This window comes from Rana temporaria, chromosome 2, assembly GCF_905171775.1.
Source record: "Rana temporaria chromosome 2, aRanTem1.1, whole genome shotgun sequence".
NCBI lineage: Eukaryota > Metazoa > Chordata > Amphibia > Anura > Ranidae > Rana > Rana temporaria.
Genome location: NC_053490.1, coordinates 241,148,080 through 241,174,043, shown reverse-complemented (window position 1 = coordinate 241,174,043; position 25,964 = coordinate 241,148,080). Strand labels below are relative to the sequence as shown.

Genomic DNA, 25,964 nt, shown 5'->3' with positions numbered 1-25,964 from the left:
AGGAGGGGGACAGAGTCTGGGGACATGACACAGGAGGGGGACAGAGGCTGGGGACATGGCACAGGAGGGGGACAGAGGCTGGGGACGACACAGGAGGGGGACAGAGGCTGGGGACATGACACAGGAGGGGGACAGAGGCTGGGGACATGACACAGGAGGGGGACAGAGGCTGGGGACATGACACAGGAGGGGGACAGAGGCTGGGGACATGGCACAGGAGGGGGACAGAGGCTGGGGACATGGCACAGGAGGGGGACAGAGGCTGGGGACATGACACAGGAGGAGGACAGAGGCTGGGGACATGACACAGGAGGGGGACAGAGGCTGGGGACATGACACAGGAGGGGGACAGAGGCTGGGGACATGACACAGGAGGGGGACAGAGGCTGGGGACATGACACAGGAGGGGGACAGAGGCTGGGGACATGACACAGGAGGGGGACAGAGGCTGGGGACATGGCACAGGAGGGGGACAGAGGCTGGGGACATGACACAGGAGGGGGACAGAGGCTGGGGACGACACAGGAGGGGGACAGAGGCTGGGGACATGACACAGGAGGGGGACAGAGGCTGGGGACATGGCACAGGAGGGGGACAGACGCTGGGGACATGACACAGGAGGGGGACAGACGCTGGGGACATGACACAGGAGGGGGACAGACGCTGGGGACATGGCACAGGAGGGGGACAGAGGCTGGGGACATGGCACAGGAGGGGGACAGAGGCTGGGGACGACACAGGAGGGGGACAGAGGCTGGGGACATGACACAGGAGGGGGACAGAGGCTGGGGACATGGCACAGGAGGGGGACAGACGCTGGGGACATGGCACAGGAGGGGGACAGACGCTGGGGACATGGCACAGGAGGGGGACAGAGGCTGGGGACGACACAGGAGGGGGACAGAGGCTGGGGACATGACACAGGAGGGGGACAGAGGCTGGGGACATGACACAGGAGGGGGACAGAGGCTGGGGACATGGCACAGGAGGGGGACAGACGCTGGGGACATGACACAGGAGGGGGACAGAGGCTGGGGACATGGCACAGGAGGGGGACAGAGGCTGGGGACGACACAGGAGGGGGACAGAGGCTGGGGACATGACACAGGAGGGGGACAGAGGCTGGGGACATGACACAGGAGGGGGACAGAGGCTGGGGACATGACACAGGAGGGGGACAGAGGCTGGGGACATGGCACAGGAGGGGGACAGAGGCTGGGGACATGGCACAGAAGGGGGACAGAGGCTGGGGACATGACACAGGAGGAGGACAGAGGCTGGGGACATGACACAGGAGGGGGACAGAGGCTGGGGACATGACACAGGAGGGGGACAGAGGCTGGGGACATGACACAGGAGGGGGACAGAGGCTGGGGACATGACACAGGAGGGGGACAGAGGCTGGGGACATGGCACAGGAGGGGGACAGAGGCTGGGGACATGGCACAGGAGGGGGACAGAGGCTGGGGACATGACACAGGAGGGGGACAGAGGCTGGGGACATGACACAGGAGGGGGACAGAGGCTGGGGACATGACACAGGAGGGGGACAGAGGCTGGGAACATGACACAGGAGGGGGACAGACGCTGGGGACATGACACAGGAGGGGGACAGACGCTGGGGACATGACACAGGAGGGGGACAGACGCTGGGGACATGACACAGGAGGGGGACAGACGCTGGGGACATGACACAGGAGGGGGACAGACGCTGGGGACATGGCACAGGAGGGGGACAGACGCTGGGGACATGACACAGGAGGCTGCATGTGATGGCACAGTGGCTGCGTGTGATGGCACAGTGGTTGCGTTTGATGGGCACAGTGGCGACAATTGATGGCACAGTGGCTGCGTGTGATGGGCACAGTGGCTGCATGTGATTGGTACAGTGGCTGCGTGTGATTGGCACAGTGGCTGCATGTGATTGGCACAGTGGCTGCGTGTGATTGGCACAGTGGCTGCTTGTGATTGGCACAGTGGCTGCATGTGATTGGCACAGTGGCTGTGTTTGGGAACAGTGGCAACAATTGATTGCACAGTGGCTGCGTGTTATTGGCACAGTGGCTGCGTGTGATTGGCACAGTGGCTGCGTTTGATGGGCACAGTGGCTGCGTTTGATGGGCACAGTGGCTGCGTTTGATGGGCACAGTAGCTGCATGTGATTGGCACAGTGGCTGCGTGTGATTGGCACAGTGGCTGCGTGTGATTGGCACAGTGGCTGCGTGTGATTGGCACAGTGGCTACGTGTGATTGGCACAGTGGCGACAATTTATGGTGGCACAGTGGCTGCGTGTGATTGGCACAGTGGCTGTGTTTGGGAACAGTGGCTGTGTTTGGGCACAGTGGCTGCGTGTGATTGGCACAGTGGCTGCGTGTGATTGGCACAGTGGCTGCGTGTGATTGGCACAGTGGCTACGTGTGATTGGCACAGTGGCTACATGTGATTGGCACAGTGGCGACAATTTATGGTGGCACAGTGGCTGCGTGTGTTGGCACAAGTGGCTGCATGTGTTGGCACAAGTGGCTGCATGTGTTGGCACAAGTGGCTGCATGTGTTGGCACAAGTGGCTGCGTGTGACCCCTCCCGGCCCTGCCCTGCCTACTGTTATCACCGCGGCGGGGAACATTAAAGACAGCGTTCGTTTGAACAGCTGTTTTCCCCGCTGCGCATAGACACTCCCCCTTGGACGGATCTGTCCAATCGCGAGCAAGGGGGAGTGTCTATGTGACTCCCCCTTGCTCGCGATTGGACAGATCCGTCCAAGGGGGAGTGTCTATGCCATTTACTCCCCCTTGGACGGATCTGTCCAATCGCGAGCAAGGGGGAGTGTCTATGTGACTCCCCCTTGCTCGCGATTGGACAGATCCGTCCAAGGGGGAGTGTTTATGCGCGGCGGGGAAAACAGCTGTTCAAACGAACGCTGTCTAATGTTCCCCGCCGCGGTGATTAACGTGGCAGCGGCGGCGGTTTCGGCGGCGGGGGTGGGCCGGATTAAAAGGTCCGCCGGGCTGTATACGGCCCGCGGGCCGTAGTTTGCCCAGGTCTGGTTTACAGGGTATAGAGACATAATAGTTAACTGATTCCTTTTAAAAACGATTAAAAATAGATAAAAATCAATCATATAATGTACCTGTAGTTTCTAGTTTAGTTTTTGCATGTTGTTTCCTGCCTCTGCTGTACAGAGCCAATACATGGCAGTGATGGTTTGGAAAACTAAACTGATTGGTGCTGTGGGGTTTTAGACACACAGTAATCACACCTCCTTGATTGGTGACCACAGAGAGAAAGCTCCCAGTACTGTGGTTATCAGGAAACAGACAACCAGGAAGTGTGGAGATCAGAGAAGAATTACAGCAACTTGAGAGCAAAAACGAACAACGAGGACATGAAAACAGCACTGCATTAAGGTAAAGGAAGCTATTAAGATAAAAAAAAAAAAATTCCTTTACAAACCCTTTAAGCACTATGCACTTTATTTGATTATGCTATGGAATTTAGCTTATAGTATACAATCTTGTTTATTGATTCAAGTGCCCCAATTAATATACACCCCACATTCTACAAAGTCTGCAATTAGCACTTTATGGGGAGCAGTTTTTATTTCCTTATTAGAATTAATTCTAGTTCACTCACAGCACAGGGTTCTTTTAGTTTTCAATGTTCTCTACTGTCAGAAATTTTGTTAAATTAGAATTACAAAGTTCTCTCTTTGATTGTACTTGTGAAAATTTGGTCATGGTTAGGGAATTAGGTATCTCTTCAAAGAAACTAAGACATTTTGGTTCTTTAAAACAAGATAGACAGACATCAAAACATAGGGGGAAATTGATGGGGGGGGGGGGGGGGGGTTGTATGGCAATTCCTTTGAATCCTGGAGCTGTAATTGTCAAATTTAGAATTCACACACTCAGCTTGCTTGCTCAGCTTGACTGTATATCTTTATAAGGGTGAACTCCAGGGGGGGGGGGGGGGAATATTTTTTGAACATTTGGCGTGTCAAAAAAATTACCTTTTTAATGACAGGTGTCCCACATGTGGATACTGCTGCTTTAGTTAATCTCTTGGTTTCATTAAAGGAGAGGTCCAGCCTGAGCTCATTCGGCTGGGATTCTCCTATGGGTCACAGGAGTGCAATTCGTTTTGCACTCCTGTGACCCATTTTCAGCAGAGAGCGGTCTGAAGTCCGCTTTCTGCTGACGTTACCAAGATCAGTCCAGGCACTGCGTCATCCCGACTCTGGAAGTCTGGACCTGCCAGGTGCCTGGACTGATGGGTGTCTCAGCCTCTCAGCGAGCCGCTGAGACAGCTGCTTCCCACCCCTCCACAGCTCAGCGCTCCAGTGAGTGTGGAGGAGCAGTGCAGGAGAGCTTTCAGATTGGACAGGCAGCAGCTCTCCACTTAGGGAGGTGAGAGAACTGAGCCATTGGCAGTGTTCAGTGGCTCGGTTCTCAGTAAAGAGGTGCTGGGGAACAGATGCAACCTCTGACTGATGCTGCATCCACCTAGACAAGTACGATTATGGGATAAAAAAAACATACTTCTCTCTTAATCCCATCCACTACTGTAGGCACTGAACTTCTGAAGCTGAAATGTACAGTTTTGGCTCTAGTACAGTGATGATAGTGGGTTGCTCGCTCTCCACTTAATATATTCACAAAACATGTTTTTTCCTCATCGTTAAGGATGAGCTCCGGCGTGTTTGCAAAGCCTACGCGCAGAGCCCGCCAGGAAGTCGGCACAGCACTGCGCTAATCGCAGGCAGTGAGACTTTGCCCCAATGCACGGCTGCAGAGATTGGGAAATGCCTCACTGCCTGTGATCAGCGCAGTGCCGACTTCCCGGCGGGCTCTGCACGTGGGCTTTGCGAACACGCCAGAGCTCATCCTTGCTTATCGTACATCACAGGACACAGGGTACTTCATATTCATGACTACTTGGGTTATTTTGCCACCTTAGGGTTAGCTGACACTGAGCAGAAAAAAACTGGAATTCTCATCCTCCCAGCTCAGATGAGACTTGATTTTTTTCCCCTTTCACCTTCCAGGACAGCTACTTGAGATGATTGGCTCCGCCCTCCACAGGAAACACAAATCGGATACAATTCCTCCCTTTCCTCTGAACCTCAGTTGTTTTGTGCTTCCAGAACCTCCAACATATTTTTTGTTTTCTTAGGTCTGGTAACTGTGGTTGGTGGACCCCCCTTCTCTGGTAACATCCAGAACTAGTTGTGGCCAAGTCCTGGGCGATTGTCCTGTACTTTCTACCAGAAGGGTTCCCTATTTCTGAGGTGGTGGCAACTCCCTTTGTTTCGTTCCCCCCCTCCCCCAGCTCTGGCTGTGTGAAACTGTGTCCTCCTTGTGCTTTGCCAAGGTGTACCAAGATGGCTTCCGGTGACTGGATGGCACCGGAAGTTACGAACACACTTCCGGGTGCCGTTCGTTTGCTTAAAGGAAGCACGTTGTGATACACTAAGGACACGCTGCCTGGGTAACAGTCTGCTGAACGCCGGACAGGCGCATTTAGCAGGACAACAGCAGCCTATCGCTCCGGCCGATCTCCGCTTGCCTGATGGAGCTTGAGGACAGGTCTGAGGATGGAGCGCCTGCTCGGATTAAACCAGCGGCAGCTTGTGGGTCCCATACTGCCCCCAAGGTAAGCCCTTGTCTGTGGATAGCTTCTACAGCAGGGGACTTTTTTTGTATGGACCTTTTTTGTTTATGGTTCTTATTTCTGTCTTTTTTCTAGGCCAAACTGGTGAAGAAGAAATGTGGGAACTGTAGGGCCAGGCTTTCTGATAGTTATAAGAAACTATTTTGTGAGGATTGTATTCCATCCAGAGCTAGTTCAGAGACTTCCTCTTTTGTTTCCAATGTTTTTATTAAATTTCCAAGTAGAAATACAATAATAGGACAGGTATAGTCTGTCCATGCAGTATAATTCAAGTTACAGGTACGAGTCAATGAGAATACAACAGTATAACCAGCGTATGAGAGTTACCCAAATTTATACCACAAAACTGTCAACGGATATATAGGAAAAAAATTAAAAAAAGGGGGGATTAACCAGAACTACTACCGGGCCTCCCGGCGGGGAGCCCAACTGATCTCAAAGACCCGTTACTCAGTAAAACAAGAGTAATATGCATCGGCAATAAAATAATAATGAGAAAAATAAAAAAAACAGAAAAGCACCAAAGAGAAAAAGACTAGAAAAACAGGAAAGGGAAGGAAGAAAGAAGGAAGAGATGGGGGGAGCACTCCAGCATCAAAGGGTCATTCACCAGTAGCAATCTACATCTCACGTAGTCGTGAGATAGTCAATCCAAGGGTCCCAGATCCTGTGAAACACTGCAACCTTGTCTGCCAGGATGGCGGATAGCCTCTCATTCACCATTATCCAAGATAATTTAGCCTTCAGCAGATAGAAAGGAACGGTGGGGGACCTCCAGGACCTTGCTATTGAAATCCTAGCCGCTGTAAATATGTATGCTATTAGCTTTTTTGTACATTTCGATGTTCCCTTGATCGGACGTCCCAACAGTGCATCCAGGGGCGACTTACGAAGATTGACCTGAGTCAGTGAGTATATAAAGTTGTACGTACGGATCCAAAACCGTCTCACCTTCGGACATAGCCACCAGACGTGGTACATAGTACCGTCTGCAGCGCAACCCCTGAAGCACCGCGGGGACGCCCCAGGGACAAAGGTTGCCACTCGCGCCGGGACCATGTACCACCTCAACAATACCTTGTAATTTGCTTCTATCAAAGAGGTGTTAATATAAGTTTTAGAGGCACTTTGCGACAATGTACCCCACTCAGCAAGGTCCAGTGGCTCACCCGTATCCTGCTCCCATTTCAGCATATAGTCTAACTTTTGGGAGCTAGAGGATAGGAGACTATAAATCAGGGATATATGTCCAGCATGTTTGTCAAAGGTCGTACAAAGGTGCTCCATGGGAGTACTAGTAGTAACGTCAGAAGCATGATTCAGTGATGACAAAAAATGGGCAATTTGTGTATAACGGAAAAACTCAGCATTTGGGAGTTTATATTTCTCCTGCAGGACAGACCTCGAGAGAACTCCCCTGTGGTCACAAAAGTCCGCTATCCTCAATAGACCCTTGTTAGTCCACCAGGTAAAGTCCTGGGGGTGGAGACCCGGGGTAAACAGAGGATTACGAAACAGTGGTGCCAGAGGCGTATGTGGGGACTTAAACTTGTGTTTGGCCGTTAGGCGGTCCCATAGGCTGAGAGCAAATGACAGAGACGGACACATTATGGGCGGCCTCTCCTTCCCCCCAAGCCACATTAAGTGGGAGATTTCTCTGTCTGCACATACGGAGGACTCCAATTCCATCCAGAGCGGCCTGGGTCGAGCTGTATGGAAGCGGGTCAGATGGGCCAATTGAGCTGCATGAAAGTATCTGAGAAGATCAGGCACACCCAAACCCCCTCCCAATTTAGGAGTGTACAATGTCCGTCTGTTCACTCTGGGCCTCCCGTGAGCCCATATAAAATCAAGCAATTTAGCCTGGAATCTTTTGAGGTCCGCACCCACTATTGCAATCGGAAGGGTCCTGAATAGGTACAGCACCTTGGGGAGAATAGTCATTTTGATAGAATACAGCCTACGGAACCACGACGGAGGACTCCGAGACCATCTCTGAAGATCATCCAGCAGTCTACGAAACAGGGGGGGGGTAGTTTCTCTTATATAGAGTGGAGAGGGTCGGGGTCAGGAAGATGCCCAGGTAAGGCAGGGCATCCTTCTGCCAGTTAAAAGTGAAGGACTGTTGAAGGGCTCGAACTATGTGAGGTGGCAGGGAGACATTGAGGGCCTGGGATTTAGACTGATTCACAGATAGCCCCGAAAATGTTGCGAATTTTCCTAAGACGAGATTCAAATGGGGTATAGAGGCAACCGGGGAAGAAAGGAGCAAGAGGATGTCATCCGCAAACATAGCGCATTTATGCTCTCGGCCCCCACAGCTGACCCCTAGGATGTCCGGATGTGTTCTAATCTTAATAGCGAGAGGTTCTAAGGCCATAATGAACAGCAGGGGGGAAAGTGGGCAGCCCTGTCGGGTACCCCTACCTATGTGTATGTCCGGGGATCGATAGCCTTTAACCGAGAGACTCGCAGTCGGGGCTGTGTAGACCGAGCGAAGCGTCGTCAAAAAATTTGACCCAAACCCATACCGCCCAAGTATGAAAAAAAGGTAATCCCAAGACGGAATCAAATGCCTTACACAAGTCCAATGACAACAGCAAGGCACCCCGCTTCCCTCCCCCATCCCAACCAGAATTCAGGGCCGATATTATATCTATGACGCGTCTGGTCTGATCCGAGAGACTTCCTCTTTTAAAGAGTTAATGTCTTCTATGAAGGAGGTAGTGGCCTCCTTCTGGTCCCTTAATGACAGGGTAGCTGGACTAGGGCCTTCCTCATCTAGAGATCCATAGCGCAAGAGCCTTCAGCCTCAGCTAGATCCCTTCCTCTGTTAGTGTCTGAGACCATTAGTTCACGCTATGCTTCTGATCTAGAAGAAGGTGAGAATCCGGGTTCTTCATCTGATGTGGAATCTGCATCAGAGGAAGATACGGGGAGTTCTAAGTATCTTTTTCCAGTTGAAGATATTGACAAACTGTTAAAGACAATATATACCTCCGAGCAGATTGAGATGCCACTGCAAGCCCAATCTGTACAGGATAGACTATATAGGGGTCTACAGGGGCGGAAGTCGAACTTTTCCTGTACACCAGTCACTTAAGGACATGATTCTTTCTGAGTGGAAAGAGCCTGAAAAAAGGTTGTTCCAGTCTAGAGGGCACAAAAGAAGGTTTCCTTTTCAGTCTGAGTTTGAGGAGGTTTCTTTACAATCTAGGTGTCCTAGATTAGATGTCCCTATGTCACAGGTGTCCAAGAGGTCAGTTCTTTCCTTTTGAGGACTCTGGGGTCCTTAAGGATCAAATGGACTTGTTGCTTCGTAAGGCCTGGGATGCTTCAGCTTTTTCTTTTGGATTCAGCGGTAGCATCCACCTGTGTGGCTAGGAATTTTAGAGGTTTGGGTTCAGCGTCTGGATGATCTTCTTTCTTCTGACACCCCCAAAGAGGAGATTAGGGAATCTCTCCCACTCATTGCTAGGTCAGTGGCCTTTTTAGCTCATGCAGCAGCAGATTCTGTAAAATCTGTAGCCAGGTCTTCTGCTCTCATTAATTCAGCTAGGTGGGCTATCTGGCTTAAGTCTTGGGAGGGTGACCTTACCTCCAAGAATAAGCTCTGCATACCCTTTGAAGGCAAGCTCTTATTCGGTTCCTCCTTAGTGGAGGTCCTAGCTCGTTCCTCTGAGAAGAGTAAATGGTTCCCTTCTTTCCAAAGGAATAAGCCCCAAAATAAGAGGCCTTTTTGCGGCTTCCAAAACAAGGTTAATTTTAAGGCCTCATTCACACTACGGGCCGTTCGGGTCCGTCTGTCACGGACCTGAACGGCCGCTCCATGCATCGCTATGGAGCGTCGGATGTCAGCGGAGACATGTCCACTGACATCCGACCCCATGTGGATCGGATCGGGTAAGATCTGATGAAAACGGACATGCTGTCCGTTTTTCATCAGATCGCTCCATAGGAGGACAGCGGTGCCCGACAAGCCCCTCCCCGCTCAGTGAGCAGAGAGGAGCTTGTCATCCGTCGGCTCAGCGGAGATCTGTGGACTGATCTGCCGCTGAGCTGACGGGAGCAGGCGGACTCTGTAGCGACGGAGTCCGCCTGTGTGAATGAGGCCTTAAACCAACAGGCAAAGTAGAAGTGGTCTTTTTACAAAGACAAGCAAAAAGTGGGGACCCTCTTTGCTCCTTCAGCCTCTTCCAAAAATCCCCAGTGACGCCAGAATAGGGGTAGGGGGAAGGTTGTCTCATTTCGTCAAAGAATAGTCAGATTTCCGACAATTCTTTTATTCTTCAAACATTGGAAAGGGGTTACAGTTTGGAATTCAAAAGTTTTTTCTTGTCCATCTGCCGAGAGACCAAAAGAGATGGCAAGCCATGATGAATCTAATTTTTGTGTGGCAAACGGAGGGAGTTATTTCTCCTGTTCGGAGATTCAAAAATTCCGGGGATTTTATTCCCACATTCTTCTAAACAAGAAAACTTCCGGCGGCTTTCGTGTGGTCATCAATTTAAGCGTCCTGAACACATTTATAGTTTACAGACATTTCCGGATGGGAAATATTTATTCTGTAAGAAATCTGTTATTACCAGGGGTCTTCATGATAACCCTTCATCTCCAGGATGCTTCTCTTCATGTACCAATCTGCCAGAGTTACCGAAAGTTCCTCAGATTTGCGATTCTCATGAAAAATGGGCCAAGTCTTTGGCAGTTCAATGCCCTTAATTTTGGTCTTTTGGCAGCACCCAGAATTTTTACAAAAATCATGGCCGAAGTCCTGGCCTTTTTTCGGATACAGAGTGTATATATTGTCCCATATCTAGATGATTTTTTTTATCTTTGCTTGAGACAGAGTCCCTTGTTCAGGATCTGCAATTAGTTTTTCAGACCTTTCAGAAATTGGGGTGGAAAATCAACCAGCAGAAGTCTTGCCTGGTGCCCTCCCAGAGCATACTTTTTCTAGGGTATCTTATAGACTCTGTTGTCCAAAATATTTTTCTTCCCGAAGAGAAAATTTAGAAAATTCTTCTCTCCGTGCAGGCCTTCAAGCTGCTCCCGCAGACCTCCCTTCGGCATATCATGCAGTTATTAGGATTGATGACTGCAGCCATCCCAGGGGTGCCTTGGGCCCAATTACACTCCAGACCCCTTCAGGCGTTTAATTTACTCCATTGGGATCGCAGGAAGGATTCTCTAGATCAGCTGGTGCAGCTGCCAAGAGAGGATTTTCTCAATCTCTCCTGGTGGGAGCAGCGGGTACACCTGCAGGGAGGGAATAACTGGGCACAACATGCTTCGGTAAAAATTACCACAGACGCCAGTCTGTGGGGCTGGGGTGCTTACTCTTAAGAGAGCATGGTTGCCAAAGGAGGCAGGCCACTTCTCAAATTTCAGGGAGCTAGCTGTGGGGAAAGCTCTTATGTCTCTGAAAGAGAGGGTCTATTCAAAAGACCTATTAATTTTCTCAGACAATGCCATAACTGTGGCGTACCTGAATAAGCAAGGGGGCTCTTGCTCGGAGTCGCTTCTAACATTAACACAGCAGATCCTGTCCTGGGCAGAGATCAATGTCACTTCAGTCAGGGCAGTCCACATCAAGGGGTCAGAGAATGCGCTGGCGAACTATCTGAGCAGGGTGAGCATCAGTTCCAGCGGTTGGGAACTTTATCAGGGCACGTTTCGGGAGGTTGTGCTAAAATGTGATCTGCACACAGTGGATCTTTTTGCCTCTATTCTCAACAAAAAACTGCTGGCGTTCTTCTCACTGGAGAGAGAGACGGAGTCGTTGGGGACGGATGCTCTCTCCTTCCCATGGGATTTCACTCTGGCCTACACCTTCCCTCCTTTCCCCTATTGCCTCTTAAAATTATTCAGGACTGGGCAGAAGTGGTTCTGATTGCACCCTGGTGGCCGAGGAGGAGTTGGTTTTCCTCTCTGAAGGCCCTTTCTGTATATCCTCCCTGGCCCCTACCAGATCTGAAGGATCTGTTCCATCAGGGACCGATGTTGCATCCAAACCCTCAGACCTTCCATTTGACAGCCTGGAGGGTGAGCGGCGCATCCTACAGTTGAGGGGATGTTCATAGAGGGTTATTCAAACTATCCTGGACAGCCGTAAGTTAGTCAGAAGAACACAGGAAATAGAGTTTAGATTCTTTCTCCACTCCCTGTATATTGGATTTTTTGCAGAGGGGAGTAGAGAAAGGACTCTGTCAGCACCCTTAGGCCCCGTACACACGAGAGGATCGATCCGCTGGAATTGATCCGCGGACCGGTTTCAGCGGATAGATCCCCTGGTGTGTACGATCCAGCGGATCTGTTTCCGCGGATTTTTGTCCCCGGGGATGGATTTCCAGCGGATCAAAATTTCTTGACATGCTAAGAAATCGATCCGCTGGAATCCAGTCCAACGGATTGATCCGCTGGTCTGTACAGACTCACCGGATCAATCCGTCCGAATCCATCCCCCGCATGCGTCGTAATGATTCGACACATGCGTGGAAGTTCTTATATCACAGCGTCGCGCACGTCGCCGCGTCATCATCGCGGCGACGGCGCGACACGTCACCGCGGACGGAATTCCGCGGGGATTTTGATCTCATGGTTAGTACAACCATGAGATCAAAATCCGCCAGAGGATTTATCCGCGGAAACGGTCCCCCGGACCGTTTCCGCTTATAAATCCTCTCGTGTGTACTAGGCCTTAGAGTTCAGGTTACTGCCCTATCTTTGTTTGCAGAAAGGAGACTAGCGGAAGATCCTTAAGTCAGGAGTTTCCTTTCAGACAGATATCGACATGCTCCCAAGATCGTCAAGCACGTTTCTCCCTGGGATCTGTCATTGGTATTAAATGCTCTTACAGGGGCTCCTTTTGAGCCTTTGCATGAGGCTTCCCTGAAATTAATTTCTTTGAAGATTTCCTTCCTTTTGGCTATTATGTCAGGGAGAAGGATTTCTGCTCTATAGTATCTTTCCTGTAAAGACCCCTTCTGAGGATTCTAGAGGACATTGTCTATATTCCTACCCTATTCTGTTTTATACTGGTCGACCTTGTTTACCTGGTGGTGGTGTTTTTATGAGTTTCTGTGTTTTTGTTTTTTTTTTTCCCTCTGCTGAGTGCACTTTTGGTGGAGATTTACTTGATCTTCAAACAACTGAGGGTCAGAGGAAAAGGAAGGGCCTTTTAAATTGTATCTGCTTTGTGTTTCCTGTGGAGGGCAGAGCCAATCATCTCTCAAGTAGGTGTCATGGAAGGTTCCTGGAAATACCGTTACCGGTAAGTCTAACAGGGGTTTTAGATTGTGCCCTTAGGTAATGGATGTGCATACAGATGTCTCTCTCGGGCTCTTCTTTCATGGTCTTAGTCCCCTATTTTGTGGTCTATAATAACACCTCTTCTGGGGCAGAGAAGGGCTTCTTCCAGATTGGTGGTCTGCAGCCAGGAGTCAAAGAAGGACTGTACCCCGATCTTGCATGCAACAACGGGAACGTCTGTAATGCTGCCAGTTGGAGCTGGACCCTACCAGCAGCAATCTCCAGGGTACTGTGTATCATGTGATCTCACTGGCAGGGTGCTTAAGAAGTACAGGGCAGTGATTCCCCCCTCCTTTTGGCTCCACAACATGGGTTGGTGAGTGCTGGTGGAACATGTGGTTTGGGCAGTGTAAACCTCAAGGTAGCAGTGTTTAAATGGGACTGTGCATGTGCCCGATGACATCATTGCACAAGACCATTTTACTGGTTCCCGGTGCCCAGTAACACGTGTGATCCCATGTTACCAACTCCCAACAGCACAGGACAGCTCTAGCGGCTCAGCTACTTTCAGACGCGCTGACTGCACACCTGCAGCAGCATACATTGCATCGGAATTGGGGCACAAGTATTGGGACAATTGTCAATTAGAGGCGACTTGCCAGTTAAGTGTTCTTGATTTGGTCAACATGTCTGTGAACTGAGGGACTGCTCCCTTATAGGGTATAAAAGGCCTATTAATCCCTAGAAAGCTATGGTCTTGCACAGGCAATGAGGTGGAAGGAAGAACTATAGGGTGGTCTCCCAAATTTCTCCATCAGGTTGGGATGACTGCACAGATTGTACTAAAATGGCTTCCCAAATGATCAGATTAGCTCTGAATCCCTGTCCTTTTCTGGTTTGCAGAATCCGCTTTCAGGGGTTCCCACAGGCTTGAAATGCCTGAGACACAAGAGTGGGCACTGTCCTTCCCCTACTCCCCTTTTGTGAGGAGATGAGGCATCTGAGAAACCTCCTCAAAAGGAGGATAAGGGGGAAGTTGTTGAGGATTGGGAATCCTCTATGGATCAGTTCTCCCAAGAGAAATCTCAGGGTCCCAGACTGTCGTAGACACAGAAAACCAGTGGGCTTCCCAGCAAATGTGGCGCACACTAACTTGAAGATGTTGGCCTTTTTTGCTGTGTTGCCCACCATGTTCAGTGCTTTGGGACATCCCATATTGTCATGAACAGGAGGAGCCCTGTGTTCTGTGATGTACTCCTAGAAAATGATTTTGCAAGTAAAACAAAAATCCAAATTTCCCAGAGTTTTAGCTTAAAAAAAAAATTGTGCTAAACAGACTGCTGTGTATAAAGTGGAACGGGCCATTCTGGAGGTAGACTGCCACAAAGAGAGTCTGTCCTGCTATGAGATTTTACAATGGACAGACTGTTTTCAATATGATGTATTTGAGATCTGCAAACTGTTATGAGCAGCTTTCTTTAAAATCCTATTACTGCTAAGTAAGTGTACACTTCGACACGTTCAGATGTGTTGGAATAAGGAAGCCCTCTTTCCTGTCTTGTGTGAGGCCTGATTTACAAATTGTATGTTTACAGATAAAAAGATTATTTGGTGGTTAAATGTATTTCCCAATACTCAACAGTTACCACATATGACCCAGTGGGTGTCTCCTGCAACCAGCTGAGGATGATACCAAAAAATAACTGTTGGTCATAAGTTTATGTAATATCCTTTTTTTCTCACCCAGCATTGCTCCTTACTATTGCTACATTTCGTTAGAGGGATATTACACAAATTAATTTTGGACACCATATTGCACTACATTTGTACATACTTTTTTTGTAGTGTCCAACTGCCTAGTAAGGATGTACTGTTCTACCACAGGGCCCCAGTGTACTCAATGTTCATTCTTAATACAGTGTGCCAACATTTAGCAATGCTATGTTTTATAGGTGAAGCCATTGGAATGAACTATCCAGTGAAAGTCCCCTACAGAAAAATTACTGCCAACCCAGGATGTGTAGTAGTAGATGGTATGCCACCAGGTGTTACATTCAAAGCCCCCAGTTACCTAGAAATAAGCTCTATGAGAAGAATTCTGGACTCTGGAGAATTCATAAAATTTACAGTTATAAGGTAAGTGCAGTAATATATACATGATACTTTCAGCGGATGGCTTTTAATAAAAAATATGTTTTAGAGCCTAATTGGACTTGAGTCGTCTCTGAAAACATTGACTTTTTTGTCTCTTGTTACTAGTTTTGAAAGTGAGAACAGTTAAAAATACCATGTTGCTCAAAAATGTTACCATTGGGAAGAATATTAAAGTGGAGCTAAATCTAAAATGTAAAAATATTGCAAGCAGGCCACACTTCTTTGTAGAAGAGACATGCTATGTGTATTGTATAATAATACACACTTATAGTCTTCTAATGTACTTTGAATGTACACTGAGCTGCATATGCATAGTTCAGCCTGAATTCTCGTCACACTCCTGCTGTGTTGGAATTACTGACTCCCAAGCCCATACTTGCGGGGATGTCATCCCCCACTGGCCAATCAAGAGGCTGAAAACCTTGCTTTGCCTTTTACCTTTGTGCGGCATTAGTTCTACTTTAAAATACCCACAAAGATACTGTATCTGTTTTGGTCATGCGAATGGCAGCAAACAATGTCTTGGTACACGGACAGCATAGAGAGTAGGAGGAATGAATGAATGCATACAAGTTTGTCTTATAGCCTTGTAGCATCAATTGCATCTCAACTTAGAACAATTCCCCTTATCTAGTTACGGGCAAGATTGATTTCCCAGTGCCCTTATGGTTCCTGTGGGGAGAATCCCGATCAAGGGTCCGCTGGGAAACCACACCACACTACACATACACTAGAATATTTCCCTTTACAATATCCAAATGCATGCCATTCAGCCACCCTGTCATTGAAGTAGGTATCCCACCCTGTCATCTAAGCAGGTATCTGCATATTGGGTAAAAATGATTTGATCTAACTAAAAACAGGCTGTGTTGTGTACCTTTTTAGACATGTTGTATTATATATCTGTTTACAGAAGTTATATGTATTTTATTGAAGGAAGACTTTGAAAATTAACTGAACAACAAAAAGGAAATCTAGAAACAGCGTCTTTCTAAAGGATCAGCGTGTAAACAAACCACACAAGCAGGAAATCGTGTTTTTTTTTTTTTCTTTCTTCTTTTTTTTCTGGGTTAAAAGTGGTAGTCATCAACCAAGAAATATCCTAAATTAAGTAACAAACGGTGATGGTGTAAAATGGGCATAACAAGCATCTAATGGTTTTACTTCAGTTTTGGATGGAATATATCATAAATGTTAATATTCTATGTGTACATTTCTTATAGGCCTTTTCCTGGATTGGTGTTAAATACTCGTAAGTATATTTATGGCCCAAAAGCATCTTTTTAATGTTCCTCAATAGTCAGGACATAAATTGTATACAACGTTTCCAGGTCAGAGTTGATGTTTTAATGGCCAATTATCTTCTGAAGTCAAATATTTACTTGAATAAAGTTTAACCACTTGCTTACTGGGCACATAAACCCCCTTCGTGCCCAGGCGAAATTTCATCTTCCGGCACTGCATCGCTTTAACTGACATTTGCGCGGTCGCGCGATGTGGCTCCCAAACAAAATTTACGTCCTTTTTTCCCCACAAATAGAGCTTTATTTTGGTGGTATTTGATCATCTCTGCGGTTTTTATTTTTTGCGCTAATAAACAAAAAAAGAGCGACAATTTAAAAAAAATATATATATTTTTTACTTGTTGCTATAATAAATATCCTTAATTTTTTTTTTTTTTAAAAACTTTTTTTCTCAGTTAAGGCCGATACGTATTTTTGTTAAAAAAAAAAAAAATCGCAATAAGCGACTGGTTTGCGCAAAAGTTATAGCGCCTACAAAATGGGGAACAGAATTATGATTTTTTTTAAAAAAAAAATTTTTTTACTAGTAATGGTGGCGATCTGCGATTTTTATTGGGACTGCGATATTGCGGCGGACGTATCGGACACTTTTGACACACATTTGGGACCATTCACATTTATACAGCGATCAGTGCTATAAAAATGCACTAATTACTGTATAATTGTGACTGGCAGGGAAGGGGTTAACATTAGGGGGTGAGGAAGGGGTTAAATGTGTATCCTGGGTGTGTTCGAACTGTGTGGGGGGAGGGGGGTGACTGGGGGAGGTGACCGATGCTGTGTCCCTATGTACAAGGGACACAGATCGGTCTCCTCTCCTCTGACAGCACGTGGAGCTCTGTGTTTACACACAGAGCTCCACGTCCCTGCTGTGTTACCGACGATCGCGTGTACCCGGCGGACATCGCGGCCGCCAGGTACACGCATTGGCTCTTCAGCGATGCGCCGGGACAGTGTTTACCTGCTGCGCACCCCCAGAGGCGCACGCGGGTAATGCACATAAAAGGACGTATAAAGACGTCCACTTGGCACTTGAGAGCCGCGCTGTTGACATATTTTGTCAATAGCGCGGGTCTCAAGTGGTTAATTGGTGTCACTTTGTCTTTAAAATAATTGCATAAATGTTTGGAAGAATAAGAACTTTCCCTGGAACACTACTAACATGTCAACCTTGATTAATAATAAATGGAGTGCATATGACACCACCACCTACAAAAAAATGTCCACCAAATCTCAGTGATTAGGCAAGAAAGGCATTCATCACATAAGATAGAGGCCAGTAATAAGTCTAAAGAAAATGTAGGAATTCATGGGTGACACCTTTAGAAGTTATGCAGTTGGACAGGTATAATCCGTATGCTTCACAAAGGTGTGCCTTTTATAGAACCATTCTGGAAGTGACGTTCCACTGCTAGGGCACAATACTGCAAGGATGCTTCTGGGTCTCCCAAACTATCTTGGTCTCCACAGTAACGTTTCAAGGTCTCTGCCCCTTTGACAAGCTTGGAGACCAAGATAGCTTGGGAGACCTGGAAGCATCTTTTCAGTATTGCGTCCTAGTGGCGGAATGTCGCTTTCAGTCCACCGTGGTTGACAGTTTTGTATTGGAATGTTACAGCAACTTCACCCATACTGTTCCATACAGTTTGCCTAGCTTGCCCATTCTAGTCCACCAGTGGCCACAGGTGGCATAGACCACAAACAATGCATGGCACAGCATTACTGTTACATAGGAAAACATCCCACTCCACATAGTGTAAGTGACTTTTATTTTTAATCGCTGAATGTTATCAGTGTTCACTTCACTTTTGGACTTACTGTTTTTTATATGTGGACTGGCTGTTCGAGTTGTTTCCTTGTTTGAGGGTATGAGGGAGACAAATCAAGGCTTTATTCCCCACCCCATCTATGTGAAGGATTGTGGGAAATTAAACAATTTTGTGGACTATAATGTAGATCCACATACACGCCTAATAAAGCCTGCTTGGGAACAATTCATGACCTTTTCTGCAAGACTAATGAGCTAAGTAGCACACATAAAAAGGTAAAAATTTGCAATTGCTTAAAGCGGTAGTTCACCCCCCCCCCCCCGACACATTTTACCATCGAGACAGGCATTGTAGCGCGAGCTACAGTATGCCTGTCCCGATTTTTTTAACCCCGGACTCACCTTGTAATCCGACATCGTAGATTTCGGCTCCCGCGGGGAATGGGCGTGCCTATGGAGAGGGAGGATGATTGACGGCCGGCCCTGGCACGTCACTCTCCCCGAAGACAGCCGGAGTAGGTCTCGGCTCTTCACGGCGCCTGCGCACAGGCTATGCGCACGCGTCGTGAAGACCAAGCCTATTTCGGCTATTTCCGGAGAAGCGTGACGCGCCAGAGCCGGCCGTCAATCATCCTCCTTCTCCATAGGCACGCCCATTCCCCGGTATCTTCGATCTACGACTACAAGGTGAGTACGGGGGTAAAAAATTCGGGACAGGCATACTGTAGCTCGCGCTACAATGCCTGATTTTAAGGTAAAAGAAAAAAAATATTTTTTTTTTTGGTCGATAGGGTGAACCCCCGCTTTAAGTAAAAAACAAAAACATATGATCTGTGTACATGGCAGGCATAGGTGGCGTTTTCTTTTTCTTTTTTTACTTTTGATACTATTGAGAATTTGTGTCAAGTTTTAAAAGTTGTTGTTGACCAATGGTCTCAATCCAACTTAACCAAAACGTTTGCCAAGAAAATCTGCACAATTTACCATATAAAGGTGCAAATCTAAAAGACATAGAGTTGTAAATGCAGCCAAAAGTGGCTCTATAAGGTACTGACTGAAAAGGTAGGTGTTACAAATACTTATCCAAAACGCTGTATATAACATATCTTTTGAAATTTTGCTAGAAAGAAGAAAACCTATTCTGTGAGATTTGTTCAAATAAAAACCCTTGAGATAAAGACTATTCAGTTTGGTGCATTAAAGGCTGCCTAGGCATAATATTAAAACACTGAGCAGATTACAAAAGGTACAGGTACACTATTTATTTAAAGATCTCTAAATGCTGATTTGTCTTTGTGTCTTTCAGAAGCACTGGAAGAGAGTGAATCTTGGCCTTCTACAGAAACTAGTAATTATACCTTTCAAAACCAGATTCAAAATGCCATCATAACCATCATAATATCTTTATGCAGACCTCTACTGAAATCATAACTAAAAATAAAGTAAAAACAAGTGAAGGGCTGAAACACCCTTCCTGAAGAAACTCCTGCTCCAGGCTGCCTCATGTGCTGTTCACAATAACAAAAGCTTAGGCATTTTTTTTTATAAAGACCCCAAGCTAGGAGCTTTGGATAAATGTTTTTGAGGGAAGTTGTTCTTTTTCTCCATCCCTAAATTAGACTTGATGCAGTCATTTTTAACTTATGAATCCTGTTTTGCTACCTAAAGGAAACTGTAACAAGAACCAGTCAGAAGTGCCTAGAGAAGGTATTTTTCAAGTTGCTATTGGAAAATAAGTCATTCCAAAAGGATGAACTTGTAGTCTATTTTACAGAATAGTGTAATGTTTACAGGTTAAGGGCACACACAGTGCAGTGACTGGCTGCTTTCTGTACTGGATAAATGCCGGCCACCGCTATGGCACACGGAAGACAAGTGTTTTCTATTCAAAATAAAAATCGCTGTGCTAAAAGTGACCGAACAAAATATAACTGAGCTGCCATCACACCAACTATAGAATACACTATACCAATAAACCGTGAGGTAGATCAAAGTTATTGCATAATGGTTCACAGTATCATTCATGAGTGACTTCAACCAGTGAGTTCTTAAACAAATGTGTGTGATCATCCTCCTAAATTTCACAAGAAGTGCAAACAGACACCGACTCGTGCTCTCCAAACCACTCTGAGGCTTATGAGAGAGATTGTGACCCTCAAATGAGAAGTCTGTGATGTTTTCATCAATATGAGGCACCATGGAATGATGTCAATTTACAAGTCTCCCCGTTCAGTCAAGGCCAGGCATAAAAGACAAAACAGGACCACTTCCCATACTGTAAATCCGGTATACATTTAGCTTAAAACTGGTTAAAAACATTCACATGAACGCTATGCATAGAAACGCATGTAAACTACAATTCCCAGAATCCTCAAAGTGCACTGACGTGACTTGCAGCTCCATGTACCCCAGAGGAGTCTGGGAATTGTAGTGCAAATGGTTTGATGACTCATCAGTGAAATTCTATTTTGGTTGTAAATATATGTAAGTGATATATGTATACTAATTTTCTTTTGGTTGCTAGAACCACAAGAGGAATTAAACATAAAGGAGGAACCAGACTCATAAAGCAGGACCATTAAAATTTCTAAGGTAATATTTACTATGATTCTATATACAAAAGATATATTTTGCTTTTTATAAATACTGAAACGGTTTCAAAAGCCAGAATGAACCAATGAATTATACTCGGCACAAAGAAAAGAACTAGGATGTGTGTTTTTCTCAGGTTACACAATGCTGGATAATTCTGAATGCGTATTACTTATTTATTCACTCACGTATGTCTGGGCAAAAAAACAACACATATCCAGTACATTTCTTCAATATATGCACATGTCCCCTTATTTTATTAAGATAACAAGGTATAGAAAAATACCTGTTGATATTCGGAAATGAAGGTTACAGTTTATATACTTCCTGTTTGACCTGACCTCACAGTTCCTTGGCTTCCTCTTTTCTTTTACTTGGTAAAAGCAAGGAAATGAGAAACAATGTAATATATTAAGGTGTGTTTAAACAAGAATGTTGCACGTACAAAGCACTTATAGGAAAACAATACAGGACATGCATCTTTCCATAAACATGCATACAAACACACATGCACGCTAACTAGCCTTTCCTAGAAAATGAACATTGCCAATATTATGTATGCAGTCATGGTACACAAGTCACTTAATTTCTGTTATAACTGGTTCACATTTTCCTGCTTAAACAGGACTTCAGGCATGAAGTGTTTTGAAAGAAAGCTTGATCTTGTTCTCTTGTAATGTAGTTTTTGTGTCATCCAATGGTGAAGCTCCTAATTTTAAATCTGCATAACAATTGTTTTTATTGTTGATCTATTCTTAAACTTGGGTAAATTGATAGGGCTAATTGCATATTTTTGCATGTCTATAGATAGTCACTGGATTCCCCTGTGCCTTTCTGTATCTGTTGTTAGTATGTATGTATGTATGTATATATATGTGTGTGTGTGTGTGTGTGTGTGTGTGTGTGTATATATATATATATATATAATATATATAAAATAAATATTTTTGATGGCTTTAAAATGGGCATGCAGAGAGAATCTGAAGAAAGTACAATAGAGATTAGCTTAAGATTTTGGAAGTTCCAAATTAACCTGATGACATAGTTATTGTAGAGTTGGAGGAGTAGGATCTTTGCAGTTTAGAAGAGTAGTCTTCCTGGCTTGAGAGAATGAGTCAAAGCATAGTGCGACTATACGTACATGGGGAGGGGGGGGGGAGTGTTTAGGATACCCAAGAGACAGGCTTCAGGGATCTTCGGGGCCTGAAAGTCCCAGGTGGGTTTCCATTATAGTAAACAAATTTTTTCAGAAGGTGGTAAGTTGTGAGCAGGACCAGAACATGTACAATGATCCGCTAGATCAACTCCGCACCTGGGGCAACAAGCATGTGATCAAGTCGTGTACGAAGAAAAGTAGCTGGAGTTTAGAGAAGGTTACAGTATTTCACAAAAGTGATTACACCCATTACATTTTTCTAAATATTTTATCATATATTTTCATGTGACAACACTGAAGAAATTACACTTTGCTACAACGTAAAGTAGTGAGTGCCGGTTCACGCTACAGCGACTTGGGATCCGACTTGTCAGACCTCAAGTTGCCCCAAATTGCTGGACATAAATTCCATTGAAGTGAATGAGAACTGTCTTAATGTACACTACTGACGTTTCTCCGACTTCAGAAAAGGTTCCTGTACTACTTCAAGGCGACTTCTAGGCAACTTGTACCCATAGATTTCAATGGAAGTTGCCTCCAAAGTCGGATCTCCATCTTACTGAAGCAACTTTACAGGAAAAGAAAATAGTTTACCCAGGCAAACCCCTCCCTCCCACAGAGCTGATTATTCTGTGATTGGCCACAGCCAAAGTTGCCTGTCCTGGAGGCAACTTCAAGTCGCGTTGTAAGTTGCTCAAAGTGATGCTGAAGTCGCCTCCAAATCGCCCTTGCAAAGTTGCGCTTTAAGTCAGGTTGCCCCTGTGTGAACCGGCACTTGGTGTACAGCTTGTGTAATAGGGTACATTTTGCTGTCCCCTCAAAATAACTCAAGACACAGCCAATAATGTCTAAATCGCTGGCAACAAGTGAGTACACCCCTAAGTGAAAATGTACAAATTGGGCCCAATTAACCAGTTTTACTCCCCGGTGTCTTGTGACTCATTAGTTCAACATGGCACCACATGGATCTGAATAAAATAATTGTTGCTCTACTTAAGGATGGCCTAGGCTATAAGAAGATCCCCAAGACCCTGAAACTGAGCTGCAGCACAGTGGCCAAGACCATACAGCAGTTTAACAGGACAGGTTTCACTCAGAGCTGGCCTTACCATGGCTGACCAAAGAAGTTGAGTGCATGTGCTCAGTATCATATCCAGAGGTTGTCTTTGGGAAATAGATGTATGAGTGCTGCCAGCATTGCTGCAGAGGTTGAAGGGGTGGGGCGTCGGCCTGCCAGTGCTCAGACCATACACCGTACACTGCATCAAATTGGTCTGCATGGCTGTCGTTCCAGAAGCAAGCCTCTTCTAAAGATGATGCACAAGAAATCCTGCAAACGATTTGTTGAAGACAAACAGACTAAGGACATGAATTACAGGAACCATGTATTGTGGTCTGATGAGACCAAGATAAACATATTTGGTTCAGATGGTGTCAAGCGTGTGTGGCAGCAACCAGGTGAGGAGTACAAAGACAAGCGTGTCTTGCCTACAGTCAATCATGGTGGTAGGAGTGTCATGTTCTTGGGCTGCATAAGTGTTGCCGGCACTGGGGAGCTACCGTTCATGTACTGTGACATACTGAAGCAAAGCATGATCCCACTGTTTGGAGACTGAGCCACAGGTCAGTATTCCCACATAATGACTCCAAACACGCCTCCAAGACGACCACTGTCTTGCTAAAGAAGCTGAGGTTAAAGGTGATGGACTGGCCAAACGTCTTCAGACCTAAACCCTTATTGAGCATCTCTGGGGCATCCTCAAACGGAAGGTGGAGGAGCGCAAGGTCTCTAACATCCACCAGCTCTGTGATGTCATCATGGAGGAGTGGAAGAGGATTCCAGTGGCAACCTGTGAAGCTCTGGTGAACTCCATGCCCAAGAGGGGTTAAGGCAGTGCTGGAAAATAATGGTGGCCACACATAATATTGACACTTTGGACATTTTCACTTAGGTGTGTACTCACTTTTGTTGGCAGCAGTTTAGACATTAATGACTTGTGTGTTGAGTCATTTTGAGGGGACAGTAAATTTACACTGTTATACAAACTGTACACTCACTACTTTACATTGTAGCAAAGTGTAATTTCTTCAGTGTCTTCACATGAAAAGACAGAATACATTTTTTACAAAAATGTGAGGGGTGTACTCACTTTTGTGAGATACTGTATGTATGAAGTTAAATTGTGTAAACTTGTCTGCAGTACTGATTACATCATGAAACCAAGAGGGTGAAAGGTTTTCCAAGATTCCCACTGTGCTGACATATATACCGGAAGTTGTTTTACCTGTGCCACATTGGCAGCATGAAGATGTTAAGGGTCATCTGCAAGAACACTGGGTAGCAGGAAAAGGGTCTGTTATATATTTTGTACAGGCCACTTCCATTCTAGCTTCCAGAGATACTAGGGTAGAATGACAGGAGGTTCTATACATTACATTATGTTGAATATAAGAGCCACTAATAACTGCCTTACAAGTTTCCAGCTCTAGCCAGAAGAGGTTTGAGTGCATGTTTTTTTTCCCAATAATCCTTCATATCCTTTTGATCATTCCATGCAATGTCTACGGTAGAGAATCAAAGATAGCTCAACCGCCATGTACAAAAGATGTTCTATGAGCTATAGTCCGTTTTAGAAGGTGAGGGGTTTGAGTCAAGCAGGAGATATTCTGTACCTAGGGTAATAAATCAGGCGTAGCTAGTGTATAATTAGGCCTGGATAGGGCTCTGTAAAGTTTGGATTGTCAGGAATATTCATTGGCTATAGGAAATTTCCAGTGCCACACATCTACCAATTATCAAAACACATAGACTCCACCTTTTAGAGGTCAGGAGTCTTATTTAGATTCGGGTTTAAAACAGAAGAAAAGTCACCCATGAAGAGTGTGATCCAATTAGTGGGGGTAGTTAAATGAACACTAATATCTTTAAATATTGAGGCTGTGATGGGGGGAATGTGAGAGCATAAACTACCACTAGTATAAGTTTAGCATTCCTGCACACACAGAATCTTTGGTTTGTGGGCTGTTAGAGACTTTGGGCCGGATTCAGATACATTGGTGTATCTCTCCGCGCGGCGTAACGTATCTGAGATACGTTACGCCGCTGTAATTTAGGGCGCAAGTTCCGTATTCCAGAAAGAACTTGCGCCCTATGTTACGGCGGCGTAACGTATGTGGTCCGGCGTAAGCCCGCGTAATTCAAATGTGGGCGTGTTTTATTTAAATTTACTGTGACCCCACGTTCGTGAAAAAAACCCAGTGCGCATGCTCGAAATTCCGCCGCAAATCGTCTGCTTTCGACGTGAACGTAAATTACGTCCAGCCCTATTCGCGAACGACTTACTCAAACGACGTAAAATTTTCAAAACAACGCGGGAACGACGTCCATACTTAACATAGGATGCGCCTCGTATAGCAGGGGTAACTGTACGCCGGAAAAAGCCTAACGTAAACGGCGTAAAAAAAATGCGCCGGGCAAACGTACGTTTCTGAATCGGCGTACCTACCTAATTTGCATATTCGACGCGTAAATATACGGAAGCACCACCTAACGGCCAGCCTAAAATTGCAACTAAGATACGACGGCGTAAGACTTACGCCGGTCGGATCTTGGTCAAATCTTTGCGTAACTGATTCTATGAATCAGGCGCATAGATACGACGCCGCACACTCAGAGATACGACGGCGTATCTGGAGATACGCCGTCGTATCTCTTACCTGAATCTACCCCTTTAACTCCAAATTTAAACAAGCAAACTGCTTTGACTATCTAACATTCCATGAGAGTATATTTACATGAGAAATGGGAACGGTTTGGGAATCTAAAGAATGGCCCAACTCAACCTCAATAGACCATGCCTAATCCCAGAACTATAACTCAGGATGGGGAAAAAGTGCCAACTCTATAAGAAGCAACTCTATAAGAAGCATCATCCGCCAATGCAGGCTGAGAAATAAAACCTGAGGGCCTAATACATCAAGAATGGAATACACTTTGGAGAATATACAGCAGGTGACCTGCAGCCTGGGGAAGAATTTTGTTCTGCTTGGTATTTCAGTTTTACACAG

General features: G+C 46.0%; 1 protein-coding gene across 4 annotated transcripts in view; it reads left to right on the top strand.

Moving 5' to 3' along the window:
- GTF2I (general transcription factor IIi) overlaps positions 1-25,964 on the top strand; it is a 92,204-nt gene that overhangs the window by 65,476 nt on the left and 764 nt on the right. For all 4 annotated transcript variants that reach the window (XM_040336693.1, XM_040336694.1, XM_040336695.1 and 1 more), the window contains 4 exons: positions 14,875-15,058; positions 16,300-16,328; positions 19,455-19,496; positions 20,673-20,740. In XM_040336693.1, coding sequence (XP_040192627.1) covers positions 14,875-15,058; positions 16,300-16,328; positions 19,455-19,496; positions 20,673-20,716 — 299 coding nt within the window. In that variant the 3' untranslated portion in view covers positions 20,717-20,740. The remainder of the gene's footprint in view (positions 1-14,874; positions 15,059-16,299; positions 16,329-19,454; positions 19,497-20,672; positions 20,741-25,964) is intronic.